Source organism: Schistocerca americana, chromosome X (assembly GCF_021461395.2).
Source record: "Schistocerca americana isolate TAMUIC-IGC-003095 chromosome X, iqSchAmer2.1, whole genome shotgun sequence".
Classification (NCBI taxonomy): Eukaryota; Metazoa; Arthropoda; class Insecta; order Orthoptera; family Acrididae; genus Schistocerca; species Schistocerca americana.
Window position 1 is genome coordinate 180,576,929 of NC_060130.1, and position 20,497 is coordinate 180,597,425.

Below are 20,497 nucleotides of genomic sequence, written 5' to 3' on the forward strand. Positions count from 1 at the left end.
CAACACCATACTTTTACCTCGTGGCAGAGAGTGGAACTATATTTTTTTCAGCATGTTCCATGAGCGCACCAATTAATGAACATACCTATGACGTTTCAGCATCCTGCGATGTATACAGCCTGTATTGCAGCACTCGGAACACTGTCAGTTTAATTATAACCACCCAGTACTTTTGAACATGTTCTCCAAAAACATGTCCCGAGCAGCTAGTTCTAGAGCACAATGGAAATATAGCAGATCTTGTAGCTACAAACATGCCTGACCTTATTGATGGTGCCAGTATAGGGACAGGGACTAGTAACCACAATGACATAAGGCAATGATATTAAGTCAATAAATCCATCAAGTAGACTAGAAGAGTATGTATGCTAGAAACAGCATATAAGCAGTTGTTAGCACCCCACTTAGATGATCACTGGACATAATTTAGTACCAATATGATGGGCATACAGGAATTATGGGCAAGGTTTAAAAAGATTGTAAATTACACTCTGGAAATAGGTGTTGAGTAAGTGGATTAAGGATGGGAAAGACATACTGTAGTTTAAAAACAAAATCTGGAAAATACTGAGGAAGCAGAAACTGTTGTACTTTTGGTTCAAAATAGAATGCACAAATGTTGACAGGCAAGAGTCAGTAGAAATTCGTGCATATGTAAGAAGATAGAAGCATGAAATCTACAACAAATACCACTGTCATACCTTAGCAAAATATCTTGCCAAGAATCCGAGAAAATTCTGGTTTTGCATAAAATCGCTAAGTAGGTCAAAGACGTCTATTAAGTCACTCACTGAGAGTCTGTTGTGGCAATAGAGGACACGAAAAGGAAAGCTGGAGTTTTAAATTTCACATTTAAGAAATCATTCATGCAGAAGGATTATACAAATATACCATTGCTTGTTCTTTGCACCGACTCCTGTGTGGAGGACATAATAATAGGCACCCCTGGTGAAGAGAAGCAACTGAAAGAGCTGAAAACAAAGAAGTCACCAGATCCAAATGGAGTTTCAATTCAGTATTATAGAGAGTACTCTACAAATCTAGCCCCTTACTCAGATTGTATTTATCACAAATCTCTCACCCAGCACAAGGTCTCAGGTGACTGGAAAAAAGCACAGGTGACTCCTGTACATAAGAAGTGTAAGTGAAGAGACCCACAAAATTACTGACCAGTATCCATAACATCCATTTACAGCAGACTCTTTGAACACATAATCACTTTAAACATAAAAAAAAATTCCTCGAGATGCAGAAGCTTCCGCCCACAAAGCAGCACAAATTTAGAAAGCATCACTTGTGCGTAACTCAACTTGCTCTCTTTTCGCATGATATCTTGTGAACCAACAGGTAGATGAAAAGCAATAGGCAGATTTAGGGAAAGTGTTTGACATGGTGCCTCACTGCAGACTGCTAACGAAGGTATGAGCCTTCGTAAGTAACAGAACCCAGTGTGCTGTCCTCGATTTTGTGGGTTCATCAGAGACATGGGTATCAGGGAAGTGTGAAAAGACTGCTCTCATTCTCTGTATACATAAATTATCTGATGGACAAAGCCCAGCAATAGATGGCTGTTTGCTGATGACACTATGGCGTACAGTGTGGTGTCATCACTGAGTGACTGTAGTAGGACAGAAGATGAATTAGACACACTTTCTAGTTGGTGTGATGAATGGCAGCTTTTTTTAAATGTACAAAAATCTAAGTTAATGCAGATGTTTAGGAAAAACAATTCCATAATGTTCGAATAAAACATTAGTAGTGTGCTGCCTGACACAATCACATCAATTAAATATCTAGGTGTAATGTTGTGAAGAAACATGAAATGGAATGAGCATTTATGGACAGTAATAGGGAAGGTGAACGGTCAAATTTGGTTTATAGGGAGAAATTAAGAAAAGTGTGATTCATCTGTAAAGGAGACCACATATAGAGCACTAGCACATCCCATTCTTGAGTACTGCTCGAGTTTGGAATCCCCACCAAGGTGGATTAAAGGAAGAAGGCGTTGGAGAAATTCAGGGTGGGCTGCTATGTTCATTACTGGTAGGTTCAATGAACACACAAGTATTGCAGAGATGCTTCGTGAACTCAAATGGGAACTCCAGGAGGGAAGAATATGTTCTTTTCACAAAACACTATTGAGAAAGATTAGAGAACCAGCACTTGAAGCGGGCTGCTGAACTATTCTACTGCCAACGACATATATTTCGTGTGTGGACCACAAAGCTAAAAGACAAGAAATTGAGGCTCGTAAGGAGTGTGAGTGGAACAGGGAAGGAAATGACTAGCAGTGGTAAAAAATACCTGATACCATGCATCATATGGTAGCATGCAGAGTATGTACGTAGATGTAGATATTCCAGTCCATCGCAACTCAGGAATATCCTATCCTATTACAGGCATCTGTGAAGACAGACAGATACAGACACAGACACAGACACAGACACACACACACACACACACACACACACACACACACACACACAAAAATCATTTTAATTCCTCTGAAAGTGCACCTCTTCTACTGCAAGCTCTTTGCTTTCCACATTTTGGTAGGAGTTAGTATGCATAAAAACAAGAAAAAAATCTCTAGCAAACATAGGCTCTAAAATGCATTCCTTAAGACCTACGAACACTTGTTCAGGAGAAGAGATGTGTTTCCTGACAACAAAGATGAGCAAGTGCTCATATTTCCCCAGACAATTTTTTTTCCTTATTTTGGCCCACACTATCTTTTCCCAAAACAGGAAAAGCAAAGAGCTTGCACTAGAAGGTTTTCACTTATAGTTTTTGACTCTTGTCATTTCTGGACCAGGGTGCCTTAGCTGAAATTTATCCATTTGCCCTACACTTCTCTATCATCCCCAAAAGTTTGTAACATCAACATGGTCTCATCCTGTATGTAGCAGTTCAACTCTAAGTTCAGCACAGCCTTATGTGTAGAAATGACCATGAACCACCGGTCCACAAGAATGAATGGCTACTGTCAAACTGATCAATGGCTGCTTCATAACCCCTACCACCTGAATCCCTGTCCCCCCTGAATTATATAGATGGGAATTGTGCTTACAACACATCTTTCAATCCTCCTGTGCTCTAAGTCTTCTACTCCCTGTGACACATTAGTCTCTACCGTTCTCCCAATGCCCCCAATTCACTCATTCTACATGCTATTCCCCCCCCCCCCTCTCTCCCCCCGCAAATCCCATCTTCCACATCTCTGTACACCACATGCAAATGCCTTTGCCTTTACCATGAACTGCTCATCACTGCCATATCCCTATCATGTCTACTTGCTGCCTCCCTCTCCCAGGCATCAGCAGGCACCTTCCCTCCAATCTGCATTTATATCTACATCCAGTCTCTGCAAGTCACTATATAGCGCGTGGCAGAGGGTATTCTGCACCAATATTAGTCATCACCTCTGGTGCCCTGATTCTCCCTTCATCCAATCCACTTCACTCTATGCTCCCCTGCACCCAAGTCAAATTACAGCACCACTACAATAGTGTTTGTTGGGGCAATATGGCAGTGTGTGTGTGTGGGTGGTGGGTAGGGGTGGGGGAGGGGGAGGGAAGGTGTGGCGCGTGTGCATGTACTAGTTAGATCTGGAGGAAGACATCACGCAAAAGCTTAGCAACATTTTCAGCTTGGTCTGTGTGTATTGACTGTTGAACATGCCTCAGCTACACAGTGAGTTGTTACCTTTAATCCTTCTATTAACGAATAGCCTTATATAAACTAAACTTAAATCAAACCTACAGTAATTCCTGTAGATAAAGTAGATGAACTCTAAGTAGTCTCATACTTAGCCTTTTAAATAACATGTAAACCCACACAAGTAAATTCAGAAGATGATTTTCCCATGTTTATTGGAAACAAATTTTAGCTTCAGTGCATTTTCCATTGATGATAAGTTTTCACTTTTCAGAAATAACACAAATGGAAATATGGGACTTAGTTAATGTAAATAATTTAGGAGTAAAAGAGAACACTCACCAAATATGAATAGTGGATTGTAAACACACAAGAGGAGTGGTAGCTGGCAGCTCAGACAGAAGCAGCAGGTGTAAGGGATAGGAATGGAACACACGGGCACCGGAGCTGGTGAGTTCATTCCATGCACAATGACGATGACTGGAACATGACGATTGGGAGGTAGTGACATTTGGTGGTTGTGTCCACATACGATGCTGTGGAGAAGTTTCAGCAGAGCTGATATATGACATGGCTGATACTACAGCTGACATAGGAAGTGCTGGGTGGCTGAATCAGGCAGGTATTACACTTGAGTCTTCCACAGGGATATCACCCCTGTGACAAAAGATTGGGAGTGGGAGTGACACAGGGATTGTCCAGAATGTTGTATATGTTGGATGGGCAGCAAAATCCCACTTTAGGAGGGGTGAGAGGGATCATGGTGATGATGCCCCTAATTTCCATGCACAATGATAGAGAGTCAAAGCCAGGGGGTAATGGGGTGATGATGGTTGAAAGTGAAGGAAGTGGTTTGTATCATTCATATGAGAGACTAGGTTATAGATAGTTGGTTGGAGATTTTGGTTCACAAAAGTGGAGATTATTCCATTGGGAGCACAGTAACCTGCAACTATAGGGTATACAGGATTGTTGGGCTATACATTTTGGGAAGCATGTAGAAGGTGTGTGTGTGTGTGGGGGGGGGGGAGGGGGGTCACTTGGGTGATGACAGCAACAGTAAGAGTTCACTGTTTCACCTGTATCTTGGGAGTCAATGAGCAGAATGACAAATGTCATACAACTACCATAATGCAAAATGGTCACTGTGTTAATCCACAACAATGTTAATACACTTGTATCTCACATTAACAGACACACTGTGCAGCAATTACTATCTTTTTTCACATGTGAGGAAGTTGCTATCTGTTCAGCATTATCACAATGAGTAAGAGAGGTCAGCAGTTGTCACACATTAAATCCAATCCAAGACAATACAACATTGTGACATAGAAACACTGAATTCTGTTAGTGCACATGTTGCAAAGCAACTCAACAGAAATATATAAAATAGAAAGAAACATCCCACATGGGAAAAATATGAAGCCACCGTGAAGCAACCATGGGTTGCGAAAGCTGAAATTTGTGTGTGTGTTTGTGTGTTTTTTATTGTGTCTATCTACTAGCACTTTCTTGTTTGGTAAGTCGCAGCATCTTTTTATATATATAATTTTTTTCTGTTGAGTTGCTTTGCAACACGTGTCCCAACAGAATTCACAAGGATGGAATCGACCGGCAAGTGTCACAATGGGATAAATGTGCTAACAGTTTTGGTGACTATTTTTGGGTATGGGTACTACGTATAACTAAATTTTTGGGTTAATAAAATAGTTACCATTACTTTACACTAGTAAAGTTGTGTGTACACACACACACACACACACACACACACACACACCTGGTCTTATGGTGGCACCATCTATTGGTAGAGAGACTGACGCGTGTGCACCGTATGATGTTGCGTAGTGCCAGGGTGGTTTCATGCCGAAGAGAAGGTGGTCACACAAGTTATCGTCCACTACTGAACATGCTGGAGAGTAAGCAGGAACAACAAGAAGTGATTTGATTTTTGGCAGTGGAGAGAGTTGGAGGCCATGAAACGTATGGATGGATAAAGGTTGTGTATGGTGAGTACAGTCTGAGTCGTTCAAGTGTTGTGGAATGGTGCAAACGATTCCCTGAGGGGCGCAAGTCACTGGAAGATGATGCTCATACTGCACAGGCTCATTGTGTCATCACGCTGGAAATCGTTGCGGGAGTGAATGCTTTAGTTTTGGACAACTGCAGAATCACCATGGACAAGATCCATTGCTTACTGGGTATTAGCATGGGCTCTGTCCACACCATAATGCATCAACGCTTGAACTTTCGAAAAATGTGTGCGCAGTGGGTTCCCCACCAACTGACCGCCAAACAGCGCAATACTCACTCGAATGGCACTGTCTTTGAGTCATCTGCAACATTATAATGAGGAGGAATACAGCTTTCTGTGGCGTATTGTCACAGGTGACGAAACCCTGTGTCACTATTTTGAACCGGAGAGCAAGTGTCAGAGCAAGCAGAGGAAACGTGTGACTTCACCACCTCCAAAGGAGTCAAAGGCCATGCACACCAGTTCTGGTAAGGTCATGATGTTCTCCTTTTTTGACCACAAGGGCCCACTGCTTGTCAAGTTCCTGGAACAGGAAACCACCATCAATGCCCAAGATTATCAAGCCACTTTACAGAATCTTAGACGAGCCATCAAGTCGGAATGCCGAGGCATGTTGTCCAGTGGCGTTATCCTCCTGCATGATAATGTCTGCTCACACAATGCCAATGCGGTGAAGATGACATTGCAGCAGTTTCGGTGGAAAATGCTGGAACATCCAACATACAGTCCTGACCTTTCATCATGTGACTTTCATGTGTTTGGACCTCTAAAACAAGCTACTTGCAGTCATCAATTCACAGCGGACGATGAAGTGTGTGATTGGGTCCAGGCCTGGATCTGGCAACAATAAAACCTGTGGAAGACTTCCAAGTTCGCCTCACCCAAGAAAGCTCATCAGGTGAAATCAAACATTAAAACAATGCTGATTGGTTTTCTTGATGTGAGAGGAGCTGTCCATTTAGAGTTCATCCTGAAGGGTCAGGCAGCTAACCAGGCTTTCTACTTAGAAGTTTTGAAAAGATTACGCAACACAGTGTGTGGCGGAAGCAGACTGATTGAGGCGACTGGTTTTTCCGTCATGACAATCCCCCTGCTAACATAGAACTATGACAATTCTTGACCAAAAATGGTATGACCCCTGTCCCCCCCCCGCCCCCCAAATATTCACCCAACCTTGCCCCATGCAAATTTTTTTTGTTTCTTAGAATGAAAAAGAAATATGAAAGGAAAGTGTTTTGCTGATGTTCCTGAGGTGAAGAAAAAAGATGGAGGGGCTGCCAAGCACCAATCAAGATTAATTCAAATGATATTTTGGAAAACCTAATGAAACATTATACAAGTGTACTAGTGCAAGTGGAGATTACTTTGAAGGGGATTGTAGGATTGTGCTTGAAAAGTGAATAAATAAGTTACAAAAATAAGTTCAGTTTCTGTTGGGTACCCCCTCACAAATAATTGAGACAAACCAGAAAAGCAGTCAGAGAGAGAGTGTAAGTCTAATCATGATTTAAATCAAATCAAGCTGACTCAAAGACAGTTGAAAGTAACACTGTAAAAGATGACTCATGCTAAGTTGTGCCTTGGTTCACATTTAAAGCAACTCTGGACTCATTTCAGCAACATACATGTGACCCTACTGAGTCTGTATAAATAGTTTTGAATTTCAATTTGGTAATGTACAGTCCTTGGCGGAATATAAATTAGTTAAGGAGTAAAGATATTAACACTACCACACTGCTGAAATTTGAAATTTTTTTTCTGTCGGTAAGGTTACGTTAACATCAGCAATGTAAGTAATGAGTGCATATACAATTGCTTCCATAAAAATTGTTAGAGATGATACATAACTAATGCACGAAAATTTTGCATGGCAGAGTAAGAAAGGAAAATTTGAACTATTTGCTGTGAACAGTATGTATATGGAGACTGACAGCTGCCAATAATTATTGAACATCTCCCACAAGAATGTTCTCTAGGCTTGAATAGCAGCAACCACATAATCCATATTAAATTCTGGGAAAACTAGTGGTCACAGTAAGATGATGCATTAACTATCTAATGCCTGCAAGTGCTGCAGTGATAACTGCAAACATGTGAATAGAAATAGTAAGCACATGTATGACAGTTAGTAACGTCATGTTTATCAGCCAACAGTGAAATGCACTTGTGTCTCAGGGGCTCACTGTTTATGGAGAAGAGTATAAATCCAAAGGTCTGGAGTTCAGTCCTAGGTAAATCCTATGACTTTCTTTTTAACATGGAATTTCTTTCTCCTGTGGCAGTATTTATGTTAATGTGCCAAATGCTGAGTTGCACCGTGGTTTGGAGTCAACGTTAACCTGTAGGTCCCCATATATCTGGATGGGTAAGTCTATTCAAAGGTCTTTGGAACATAGGAGCATACCATCTCCAAAAGTGCCATTTCTAGTCATTCACTCTGGTAGTCAAACCAACAATGCAAGTGTGTACCTCTGTTGCTCTCTGCTTTGTCAGAAACAATGGCTTTATACCTGTAAAATATTCAGATTTGCATTCACACAAAAAGTCACCAAAATACATGGCTCATGAGTAATATTTGTGTTTTCACCATCCTCAGCTAATGGCTGAGACCAGATGCAGGGTGACATCACAGTCGTCTATAGTTTGTGTTCAAAGCCAAACTGCTTGAACCACCTAACAGCCAATGCCAGGTGGGCATGAATTATCACCTGACAAATTATGTTTCCTCTATGGCATTGGTTATAAAGATAATGATGACTCCATTATGTTTTGAAACCATACCAGCTGTGTACTTGCTGTTTTCCTACTGTTCTGGGCCACTGCAATGGGTAGAATTATGTGATAAAAAGACTTAATCTCTGAGAATTATATGGTTTCTTTTCATTTGCTTTACAGTTATGTGACTATTTCAATGTTTTTGGCTGCAGAGAAGTTTGTTGAAGGAGGTTAAGAACTTATTTTGAATTATTTTCTGCCAGCTTTACAACATGAAACCTTCAATAACAAATACTTTTTATCTACAATGTACAATTAAAAAATACGGTCATGTATGAAAATCATGCCAATAGCTAATTTAGTAGTCACCAAATGTTTCTCACGCTAATTTAGATCGACACTGATTCTTGTTCAGATGAGACAAGTTTAGTGTTATACAATATAGCAAATTAGTGAGCTGTGTTCAGTTTCTTAACTAAAGACAAAATTAATCTTCAGTCAGCAACATTTGTACAATCAACCCTTTGAGTAATAAAGTTTTAGATGGCAAACAACAGAAGCTCTGGATTGAAATACCAACAATATTAGGAAAAGGATAGATTGTTACACACTGTAAAGCTGACTCATTGAGTTGAAGACAGGCACAACAAAAAGACTGTTATATATTATTTCTTCAGTGAAGAAAAAAAAAACACACACACACACACACACACACACACACACACACACACACACACTCTCTCTCTCTCTCTCTCTCTCTCTCTCTCTCTCTCTCTCTCTCTCTCTCTCTCTGCCTGTTTGCAACTCAACAGGTCATCTTTATGGTGAGTCGCAATCTATTCTTTTTCTTTTCCTAATATTGTTGAAGTGTCAGATACATTTTGCTACCTAGTAAAGTCTCTCACAAACCCTAAAGTAGTTCTGTGTTCCTAACCATAAGGAACTTTTCCCTCTCCCCTTCACTAATTTAACATTGTGGGAAGAGAACCCCCTGGGTATCAAATCCATACAGAGTGTTTCAGAACTTGGAATCAAAAAAAGTTTTGTAATGTAAAGCAAGTTGGACATAATATTAACAGCTAAAATATGATGCATGTAACACATACACCAATACAGTTTTTAAAAATCCAATGGAGTAGCAAATAAAATGTATATAGATTACACATTCTAACATATTAAGTTGTTTCATTACTGGCTAGGATAATCGCAACATGAAATAGAAACATTTCGAAGTCTATTGTGAAGTAATGAAATCACCCTGTTCACTTGCACTGTAAAGTCTGGTTTGGAGCTGAAAATATCATTGTATTCAGGACTGATGAATATGGAGTTTAGTCCCATAAAACAACAAATTATCATCATCATCATCATTGTAATATAGTTCTGATTGTTGTAACTTCACACATTAATTATTTATTGTTAGTGCATGTGGATAGCACAAAACAGTAAATAAGATACCATGGTTTCTAGGGCACTATTACAATGGGATTGGTGGTGAAACAGTGAGACATATTTCAGTTCACCACCAAAATAAATTAAAATATTGATAAACTTTGTGTCATGGAGTTTTTTCTGAACACAAAATATGAAAGGATGGATATCCAAAATCATAGTTTTTTTAGATTAAGTTAAGGTTGTATAAAAGTATAGCATTTTAATATAAAAATGACAGCTTATACAAAATAACTTCAGGAAATTATCCATTTTACACATATTACAACAGTCATACAAAAATAATTTATTTCCAATTCAGTCAATCCTAATACTATAAAGGAAGTTGATCCTTACAATATTTTGAACGGTGAAAAAAAATTGGAAATGAACATACAAATTATATTTCCAATATTCTAAATGGATCTCGTCGTGTTTACTTTCTGTGAATCTGTGTAAAACCAAGTGCAGCTAAATACTGTGTATATTTGTGTACATAGCTTAATAATGTACATTATAGGAAGAGATCTGACATGGATACCACAAGGCAGTGCACTCACCAGCATTGTATCTAGCTACACTTGGTCAACAACATAATGTTCTTGTAACACCTCCATCTGATGATGAGCCTGAAGTGGCTCAAAAACATGTTCATGGTTGAATAAATTGTAAAAAGGCAACTGGTTGCATATTTATTACCAGATAAATTGCCAACGTTCTCATATTGCCAACCAACAGTTCACTTCAGATGTTTTCATTCTTAAAACATTTCAATTTCCACATATTAGGCAGAAATTATTTGACTCTAGTGGGTAGTTCTGAAGAAGTTCAACTTCAACAATCTGTGTGTTGATTGTGACACATCTCACAGCACATTTGGCATAGGTATTTAAATAGTTCTATTTTGAATTTATAGTTCTAAACAATTAATGACCATAAATCTTTTGAGTGAGATGGTAAATATTGTCCCATGCCTAGGTCAATACAACAAGTTGTACAAATTTGAATAAAAATCAGTGGAAGCACTGAAACCGAAGTTCTAAGATTAGGACTCATTTGAGAGAAATGTCTCTTCTAATACTCATTTTACTTCAAACCCATATAAGTGATGTGGGTGGGAGATAGGGAGTAAAAAGCTACATCCCATAAACTGAATACCACAAGAGTTCCACTGTTGGTTTCAGAAAACCTTTCCGTTTCAATTATTCATAAAAGGACAGAAAAATACAATTTACATTTAACAGATATAAGGGGAGGGAGGGCGAAAACAAATTACTGTAATTAGCAAAAAACAGTTCCAAATTTTACACAAAAATTTGTAGCATTACAGATAAAATATACAGTTTTATCTAAACAAACTTCAATACTGTTTGCACCATTTTAATTAAATGAAAAAAAAAGAAATTTAAAAGCACATACCTACAGTTACCATAGTTCTTTTTAAAAAAATCAGTAATATTTTTTCAGCTTAGCTAACAAATGATGCTTTTAAGAATTTATAAAAACACACTTGCTGCAACTTCTCAGAAAATTAAAAACATTAGCCTTTAAATAACTAGTTTCAAACTGTCAACTGAATGTATATCTTATTTTAAACAAAATTTTCCTTTGCACACTGCAGGATAAGATGTCTTTTGCACAGATATTATCAGAAATAACTGAGTCTATGCACACCAAAGTGTTATGAAAACTGCAAGATATACCAATCATAAATTTATGATCCCTGTGCTTCACATCACATCACAATATCACTACTTCACATTCCAGATGTATGATGATTCACAGCAAAAAATTTTTTTGTTCTTTTTAACTGCCCCCACTTTGACACTTTACAATGGACTAACCTAGTTTGAATTTCTTGTTTGGTACAAAATTTGATCTGAAAAAGAGAACAATTAAATCACTGAAATAGGTGTCTCAAAAACTGCATCAAAGTAACCATAAGTTATGTTAAGAATTCCTCACTGTCCATGTGCATCAACCAGCTTCAAACAGAAATACCATCTTTGATGTAAAGACTGAATCATATTGTGTTGATTAAATATGAAGCATTCTGGATGGCAACTGTTACAGGATAAGTAATGCTCAAATATTTTTGATGTCATTAGCAAAACCATTCTCAGACAAGAAGACAGAACAAATGAAATTTTTTGTAAAGAAGAGAAACAATGTTATAGCAATTCTAATAATCTTATTCGTGCTTTCAAATTATTGATTTGTAGTACAATGAAAGACATTTATATGCTTTCACCTACAGAAACAAAACTGAACGTAAGAAATATCTTTACAGTAAAGACTGTACCCGAGATATCATAGAGCAACCTTATTAAATTAGGATTATTGGGCCAAGAACAAAGTAGCTCTAATGAAATTTCATATAGTGATGGAATGTGAAACATATCTGAACACACTAACGACCTGTCAAAATTAATACAAATGTACATGTAAAATTATGGTAAATAGGGTGTAACAAAACAAAAAGGAGCTGCTGTATTCAAAATCTTCCAGAAATGGTGTAAAATGGAGGGACGCCCACTGAGTGGCGCCCGAGTATCAAAATTTGCATATAAAGAGCTGCATGTTTTGAGAAGTGTTTCTAGCAATAATTATTTCTGAGAAAACACTGACTTAGCTATCAACAGTTTAAGCATTCTGTATTTCATTGTAAGATATTTTAAACAATTTAGTGTTTTTAACAGTGACAGATTATAATGATGGCATAGTGGTAACAGAAATAATTATATGTTTAATGCAAAGCAGACAAAAACTGTGATACAGTATTTGTACAAACTGGGCAAGAATCATGGAATGAATAGGTTTCCATTTTGTGTTTATGGAAGAAATTTAGTGAAATGACAGAAAACTCAAATCAGGGTTTCATACTGGATTTTAACAAAGATTCTTGCAAATGCAAGTCCAGTCTGTTCAACGTAATACCATCTCACACTGTGTCTGGTCGTAATATACTATACTACACTATACTATACTATACTATACCACCAACACCACCACCACTATTATGTTTATTATATCTCATGCCTTATACAATGGATGTCACAAGATACCTACTTGTGTGTGTGTGTCCATGTTCCTGTTCCAGCACAGACACTGGGTTGGTTGGTTGGTTGGTTAAGTTACGGGAATAATAGTGAGGTCATCAGTCAATAGTTCAAGAGAGAGTTCATCTGGAGTCAGTGACATCAGCCAGAAATTTGACTGAATTGTAATAGCATGTAGGAGTGGTAGAATCAAGGGTGAAAACAGTATTAATGCCAGAGATGAAACAAGAGAGAGAAAAGTGTATAGGTTGGACCAGTAGGCAGACCAGAGCTCCCCCAGGATTCACCTGTGGTGACACATACCTCACCCACATACCGTTCCCCACAAACTTGCAGTAGGCCTAAGACAGTAACAGAATAAATAATTCCTTCTAGCTGGGAGGTTCATGGTAGTACAGTGAGAAGCTAAAAGTGTAAACACAGACTCTGGGATTATAACAGTTCATTCACATCGCATCTGCAAGAATTTAGTGACAGTAGCTTTAAATTTTGGACATGCTCCTTTGACTCATTCAAACGAACACCACCATCATTACCATGCTACCCTCACTCACTCTACTCAGCACTGCCGAGCATTAGATTTTAGTGTGAACATGAGTCCATCTCAAGCAGTTTCTTTTTTCTTGGGTCATTAAATAGTAAACAAAGTTATGTACTTCATGAGTGTTTAATTTAATAGTCACATTCTACTAAACACTACTAAAAATTATGCTATTTATACTACAAAATGTTGCAAAATATTAGTGGGACATATCTTCTTGACTTTGTTAGGAAAAGAAGCTCAGCAAGAATTAGTATCAAGTATTTTCTACAGGTCTTTATGTCACATCTGTAAGGTGAATAAATGATCTTGAAATACTTACCCTTTAGTAGTAATTACATTCTCAGGTCTATCACGGTTTTCCACAGTCATTGCATCTCGCATGGAAAACTCAGCTCCATTTGGTGAGGAAGCTCCACTGCTGGATACAAATGAAGGTGGACCACTCCACTGTAAACCTGTGGGATTCAAAACAATAAACAACCTACACACGTAAAATGTTAGCAATTACTAAACAAAACAAGTTTTATCTCCAATTATTATCACTACCTGCTTCTACAGATAAATTAAATTTAATATCTTTAGTTTAATCTTATTCCTCATCAATAAACAACCATTCAAAACATGCAAATTGTGTAAAACTTGAAAGGAGGGAATTGATCCAAATATTGTGATTATTCTGTTTACACAATCAACAGTGATATCTACCTCTACATACATATTCTGCAAGCCACCATATGCTGCATGATGGAGGTTACCTAGTACCACTACTAGTAATTTACTTTCTGTTCCACTTGCAAATAGAGTGAGGGATAAATGACTGTCTCTTTCTTTATCTCCATACAAGCCTTAATTCCTCTTTTATTATCTTTGTGGTTCTTACACAATATGTATGTTAGCAGCAGTGGAATTGTTTTGCACTCATCTTCAAATGCCAGTTCTCTACATTTTCTCAATAGCATTCCCTGAAAAGTACATCACCTTTCCTCTGTAACACTCGCATCTTAACTGACCCTAGCGCTAACAAATTTAGCAGCCATCCCTGAATTGCTTCAACGCCTTCCTTTAATCCAACCTGGCAGGGATACCAAACAGTCTAGCAGTATTTGAGAGAGGGGTTGCATTTTACAGATGAACAACACATTCTGAAAATTCTCCCAATATGCCAAAGTTGACCATTCACCTTCCCTACTTCTGTCCTTATGTGCTCATTCCCTTTCATGTCACATTGCAATGTTATGCCTAGATATTTAATTGTTATGACTCTGTCAAGCAGTACACAACTAATGCTGTATTCTAAAATTACAGGACCGAGCGAGGTGGCGCAGTGGCCAGACACTGGACTCGCATTCGGGAGGACGATGGTTCAATCCCGCGTCCGGCCATCCTGATTTAGGTTTTCTGTGATTTCCCTAAATCACTCCAGGCAAATGTCGGGATGGCTCCTCTGAAAGGGCACGGCCGACTTCCTTCCCTAATCCGATGAGACCGATGACCACGCTGTCTGGTCTCCTTCCCCAAAACAACCAACCAACCAATCTAACATTATAGGATTGTTTTTCTTACTCGTCTGCATTAACTTACATCTTTCTACATTTAGAGCAAGCTGCCATAAGTCACACTAGCTACAAATTTTATCCAAGTCATCTTCAATCCTCCTGTTGTCACTCAAATATCACATTTTCCTGGGGCACTCCTGATGATAGTCTCATATCTGATGAATACCTGCCATTGAGGAAAATATACTGAGTTCTATTACTTAACTCGGTTTTTAGCAATTCACTTATCTGACAAATGCTTGTAACTTTGCTAACAATATGCAGTGGGGCACCATGTCAAACACTTTAAGGAAATCTAGGAATACAGAATATACCCCTTCTCCATGCTTTGGTGGCTATCATGTGAGAAAAGTGCAAGTTGAGTTTTGCATGAACAATGCTTTCAAAAACCATGTTTATTTGTGGACAGAAGCTTTTCTGCCTAGAATAAATTTATTATATTCAGACTGAAAATATGTTGAAAATCTCTGCAGCAAACCTATGTTATGGATATTGGTCTGTAATTTTGTGGGTCTGCTTTTTTACCATTCTCATATACATAAGTCACCTGGCCTTTTTTTCTAGTCATTTGGGGTTTTGCACTCTGTGAGAGATTTACATTAATGCAAGCTAAGGAAGAAAACCAAACTGGGATTCCATCTGGACCTCATGATTTATTTGTTTTCAACTCTTTCAGTTGCCTCTCTATGCCAGACCTCCATACGCAGTCTGCACTATAGTCATCAAATGATGGTATGTTTGTACATTCATCCTTAAATGTGAGATTTAAAGCTTCAGCTTTCCTTTGGCTGTCTTCTATTGCCACACCAGACTGAATAGAAGCCTCCGACTTGCTTAGTGATTTTTCATAGGACCATAATTTTCCTGAGCTGCGAAGGTATGAAAATGAAAGTTGTATGCTTTGTGCACTTATCTTTTTACAGATGCACAAACTTCTACTAACATTTGCCTTTCATCATTTGTGCATTATGTTTTGAACTGAGACTGCAACAGTCTCTGCTTTCTCAGTATTTTCTGGATTGTACTATTAAACACAATGGGTCTTTTCCAACCTTAATCCATTTACTTGGCACATACTTCTCCAGGGCACAATCTACAATCTGTTTAAACTTTCCAGAATGAGATTTTCACTCTACAGTGGAGTGTGCACTGATATCTGCCGGGAAGTGTTTAAACTTCACCCATAAATTTTCTATGTCCATCATACTGGAACTAAATTATGTCCATTCATTTTCTAGGTGGGATGCTATCAACTGCTTATCTGTTCTTTCTAGCAAAAATACAGTAATAGCCTTCTTGATGGATTTATTAACTTTAGTAACCATTGTAATTATGATGAAGATGAATCACTGACAGTTACTGAACTAGCTGCTCAACACAGTTTTCAGAAAATGCATCCACAACTACTTCACAAGACTGTCTGTCCATACCACCTGCAATGAATCAATCGACATTCCCAGTTTATACTCTGTAGGTTAAAATCACCTCCATATAATATTGCGTTATCTGGGTATTTCTTCATTACTGAGCACGGAATTTTCTTGAATGATTCTAAAACTGTCAAGGCAGAATTGGTTGACCCATAAAAAAATTTATTAATTGAGTTCACCTAGATCTGTTACACATGTCAAGTTAACTTCACAGCTGAACTCAGTTCCAAGCCTGATAGAGACAATATTTTTGTCGACTGCAATGAACACTACCCCCTCCCATCCTGCATTATCAAATCTGTCTTTTACGATACATGTAACATGCCTCGCTAAATATTTCAGAGCTTTCTATGCCACATTTCGACCAACTCTTGGTTCCAAGAATAATTTGAATACAACATCTTTCCTGGAGGGTAGTAAATTCAAGAACCTTGTTACAAATACTTCAACTATCTACACCTACCCAAAAAACAAAAATGCTCATATGCACTCCAGAAGTACTATGCTACCCGATTAGCTACTTCCTTTGAGTAGTCTACCTGTGGTCTATCAAGGGGAGTGCTGACAGATCAGCAAATGATGGTATATACATTTTGTCTGTGTCCTCCTGGTCCTTTCTATATAACAGTTAGCAGATTTGGGAGATTCATGAAGTATTTACCCTGTTCAGTTATCTATGTGGATCAGCAAACGAAGAAAAGCACATATTAATTAACTAACACTATATGAGATTTCATATTCAGTCATTTTTACAAACAGATGGACAGATATACATACAAGCACTGTAGCCCATGAATATATATATGTGTGTGTGTGTGTGTGTGTGTGTGTGTGTGTGTGTGTGTGTGTGTGTGTGTGTGTGTGTGCGCACGTGTAAATCTTTCTGAAGAGACGTCTATTCTTTATATATTGTAAGTTCTGATTGGATGAGGATACGGCAGGGAATTGGTATCTGATTTTTCAGAAGTAAACATCCCGAAATTTGTTCAATAATTTCAGAAAACCTAAATCTGTGTGGCCAAGGGGAGGTTGAATTCAGCTTCTATCTACTGCAAGCCCAGTATGTTTTTCAAAGAGCCACTGTATTCAGCATGACAGATACGTGTGTATTTCATAATCACAACGGCAAACAAAAGCACTAATGTACACTATTTGAAGCGTATACTGCAATTATGCACAGGAGCAGGTGTGTGTTGTGAATGACGGAGGGAAAGAAATGAAGTTCCAAGAAAGGAAACTATTGCAAAGTGCATACAGAATTTTTATACACATGCAAACTAGTGGACAATATAAATAAGTTTAGTTATTTAACAGTGTTTCACCAGAAAAGTAAGTCAATACAAAACAAAGTGCAACAACTATAAACTGAACTAGATGCCACAATAGCTTGGTTGTCTGTGTTACTGAACACTGGTACAAAGGAAATGGAATTGAATACATATTTTTGCCTTCTTATGAATTGGCTTGTTACTACAGCAGAACATTTAAAGATGGTTTGAGGCTCATGTATATATGTTAAAAGCGGACTTCAGTTTATAGTTAGAAGTGATATGATTTCTTTGAGTGAAGAAAAACATTCTGAACTCTCAGGAGTAGAGTTAAAAGAACAAAATACACTTAAAAATCTGTTATACTGTGCTTATATTGGTCTCCTAATGGTGAAATTGAAAACTTTTTCATTAAATTAATATAAGTGCAGGACAAGACAGGTAATCCTAAAGGACATATTATTATTTGTGGAGATGTAAATATTAATATGATGAAAGTGGAGAAGTCAGCAATAGATTCTTGAATATCGTGTACAGTTATGGTATCTCGCAATGGGTAGCAAAAGCCAGAAGAATAACTAAACACTCGTCTTCAATAAGTAACCATATTCTAACAGATATCAACCATAACTGTTGTAAGGTAGCTGTTAAAAACCTTGGGGTATCAGACCATTTTGGTCAAACTGCAGAAGTTAAAATATCTAAAAAGAGATAATCAAGCTGATTAGCTACAGTAGGGTGTTTTTGAAATCAAAAAGGTGCAAATTTGCAATGTAGATGACCAGCCAGAAGTATATTCCGGAACACATCTAAATGAAAAATTTAACATATTCATAAATATATTCAAATTAAACTTTGGGGAGGCAATTCCTAAGATAGTATATTATGTTGGAGAATCTAACACAAAGAATTGGGTAACAAAAGGTAAGAAAATAATAGTGACCTAGCCTTCTTACAGTTTTTTTCTCTGATACTAAAGGATAACAGAAATTACTGCAGGAAGCAAAAAGAATCTAAAATGATAGGACCATACAGAACTCATATCAATAAAAGCAAAGCCATTTGGAATACCATAAAAATAGTTTAACAGATAATCCCAAGGACCTGGTCAACTTAGCAAACAACTACTTTAGAAATGTAGCAACCAAACTGCAAGAAAAGCTTCCAAAAATACAACATTTAGCTATAAAAACTATATGCCTTACACAATGCTGCCGGTACCCACCATTGGGGAGGAAACCAGTATGATTCCTCACACATTTAAGAGTAAAATGACCACAGGTCTATATGAAATTTCAATTGATCTACAAAAGACTACATTAGCAGCATTAAAGCATCCCTAACAGACGTTATAAATGAGTCATTCTCATCAGGCTGCTTTATGATTACCTAAGGCATGCAAAAGCTCTTCCCAATCACAAAATAGATGATACAGATAATATAGGGAATTAAAGACCAGTTTGCTTACTGTCTTCCTATCCAAAAATAATAGAAATTATTCCGAAACACAGTCTTGTGGATTATTTGCATAAATGACAACATCTGTGCAAAGAACAGTTTGATTTCAGCTCTAAAAAGGGAACAGAAGCTACTACAGCAAAATTTACAAAGCAGGTTTTTAGAAGCCATAGATAAAGGAGAAAAAGTAACAGGCATTTTCCTTGACCTCAGAAAAGAATTTGGCACAGTTGATAATGAAATAATTCTAGGTAAACCTGAAGCTCTAGGAATAGGGGGGGTTGTAAGGGTTGGGTTGGGTTGGGTTGTTTTTGGGAAGGAGTCCAGACAGCGAGGTCATCGGTCTCAACGGATTAGGGAAGGACGGGGAAGGAAGTCGGCCGTGCCCTTTGAAAGGAACCATCCCGACATTTGCCTGGAGCGATTTAGGGAAATCACGGAAAACCTAAATCAGGATGGCCGGACGCGGGATTGAACCGTCGTCCTCCCGAATGCGAGTCTAGTGTCTAACCACTGCGCCACCTCGCTCGGTGGGGGGTTGTAAATAAATGGTTTAGATCTTACCTAGAAGACAGAATGCAGGGGGTAAAGATATCCCAAATTTCAAGTGGCTCAAATTATGTGGTGAAACATCTTTCAGTTCAAGAATATTTGAACTTTTTAGTCCCTCAAGTGAGCATGTTACATCCAATACTGTTTCTCATAAACACTAAAGACTTCCCAAAATAAGTCACACAAGGAGGAACCCAAGTTATTTTCCGATGACAGCAATATAATAATTACAGATAAGACAGCAGAAATGTTAGAAGTAAAAGCTGAAAACGCACTTATGGTGGTCTACAACTGGTCAAATAACAATAAAGTAGCTCTTTATGTAAAGAACAGTTTGGTTTCAGGTCTAAAAAGGGAACAGAAACTACTATAGCAAAATTTACAAAGCAGGTTTTAGAAGCCCTAGATAAAGAAGAAAAAGTAACTTTTACATAAAAAACCTAGTATAATGAAACTTAAAGTACATAATGAAACCACGGAATGTGTAGCTGGCACAAAAGTTTTAGGTATATATGTTGACCAACAATTAAAATGAGATGAAAGTATAAGAATACTTGGAAAAAGAATTAGCACAGCATGTTCTGCCTAAAAGATATATTCTGGGGTGCAAATGCACAGAATGTGGAAAGTGTGTTCAAACTACAAAAATGAGCCATCAGAAAAATGAGCAAGAGTCATAAAAGGGTCCACTGCATTGAGCTGTTCAAAAAAGGGTCTTCTGACAGTTCCAAGTGAACACATCAATATGCAGCAAACAACTCCATACATGATCATCAAATCAGATATGGTAATTGC

General features: G+C 37.9%; 1 protein-coding gene across 6 annotated transcripts in view; it reads right to left on the reverse strand.

Annotated features, from left to right (window-relative positions):
* LOC124555786 (inositol hexakisphosphate and diphosphoinositol-pentakisphosphate kinase) overlaps positions 1-20,497 on the reverse strand; it is a 556,425-nt gene that overhangs the window by 40,287 nt on the left and 495,641 nt on the right. For 5 of the 6 annotated variants that reach the window (XM_047129842.1, XM_047129841.1, XM_047129845.1 and 2 more), the window contains one exon: positions 13,758-13,893. In XM_047129842.1, coding sequence (XP_046985798.1) covers positions 13,758-13,893 — 136 coding nt within the window. Of the gene's footprint in view, positions 1-10,032; positions 11,715-13,757; positions 13,894-20,497 lie in introns of those variants that run through there. The other variant, XM_047129846.1, reaches the window with a different exon arrangement.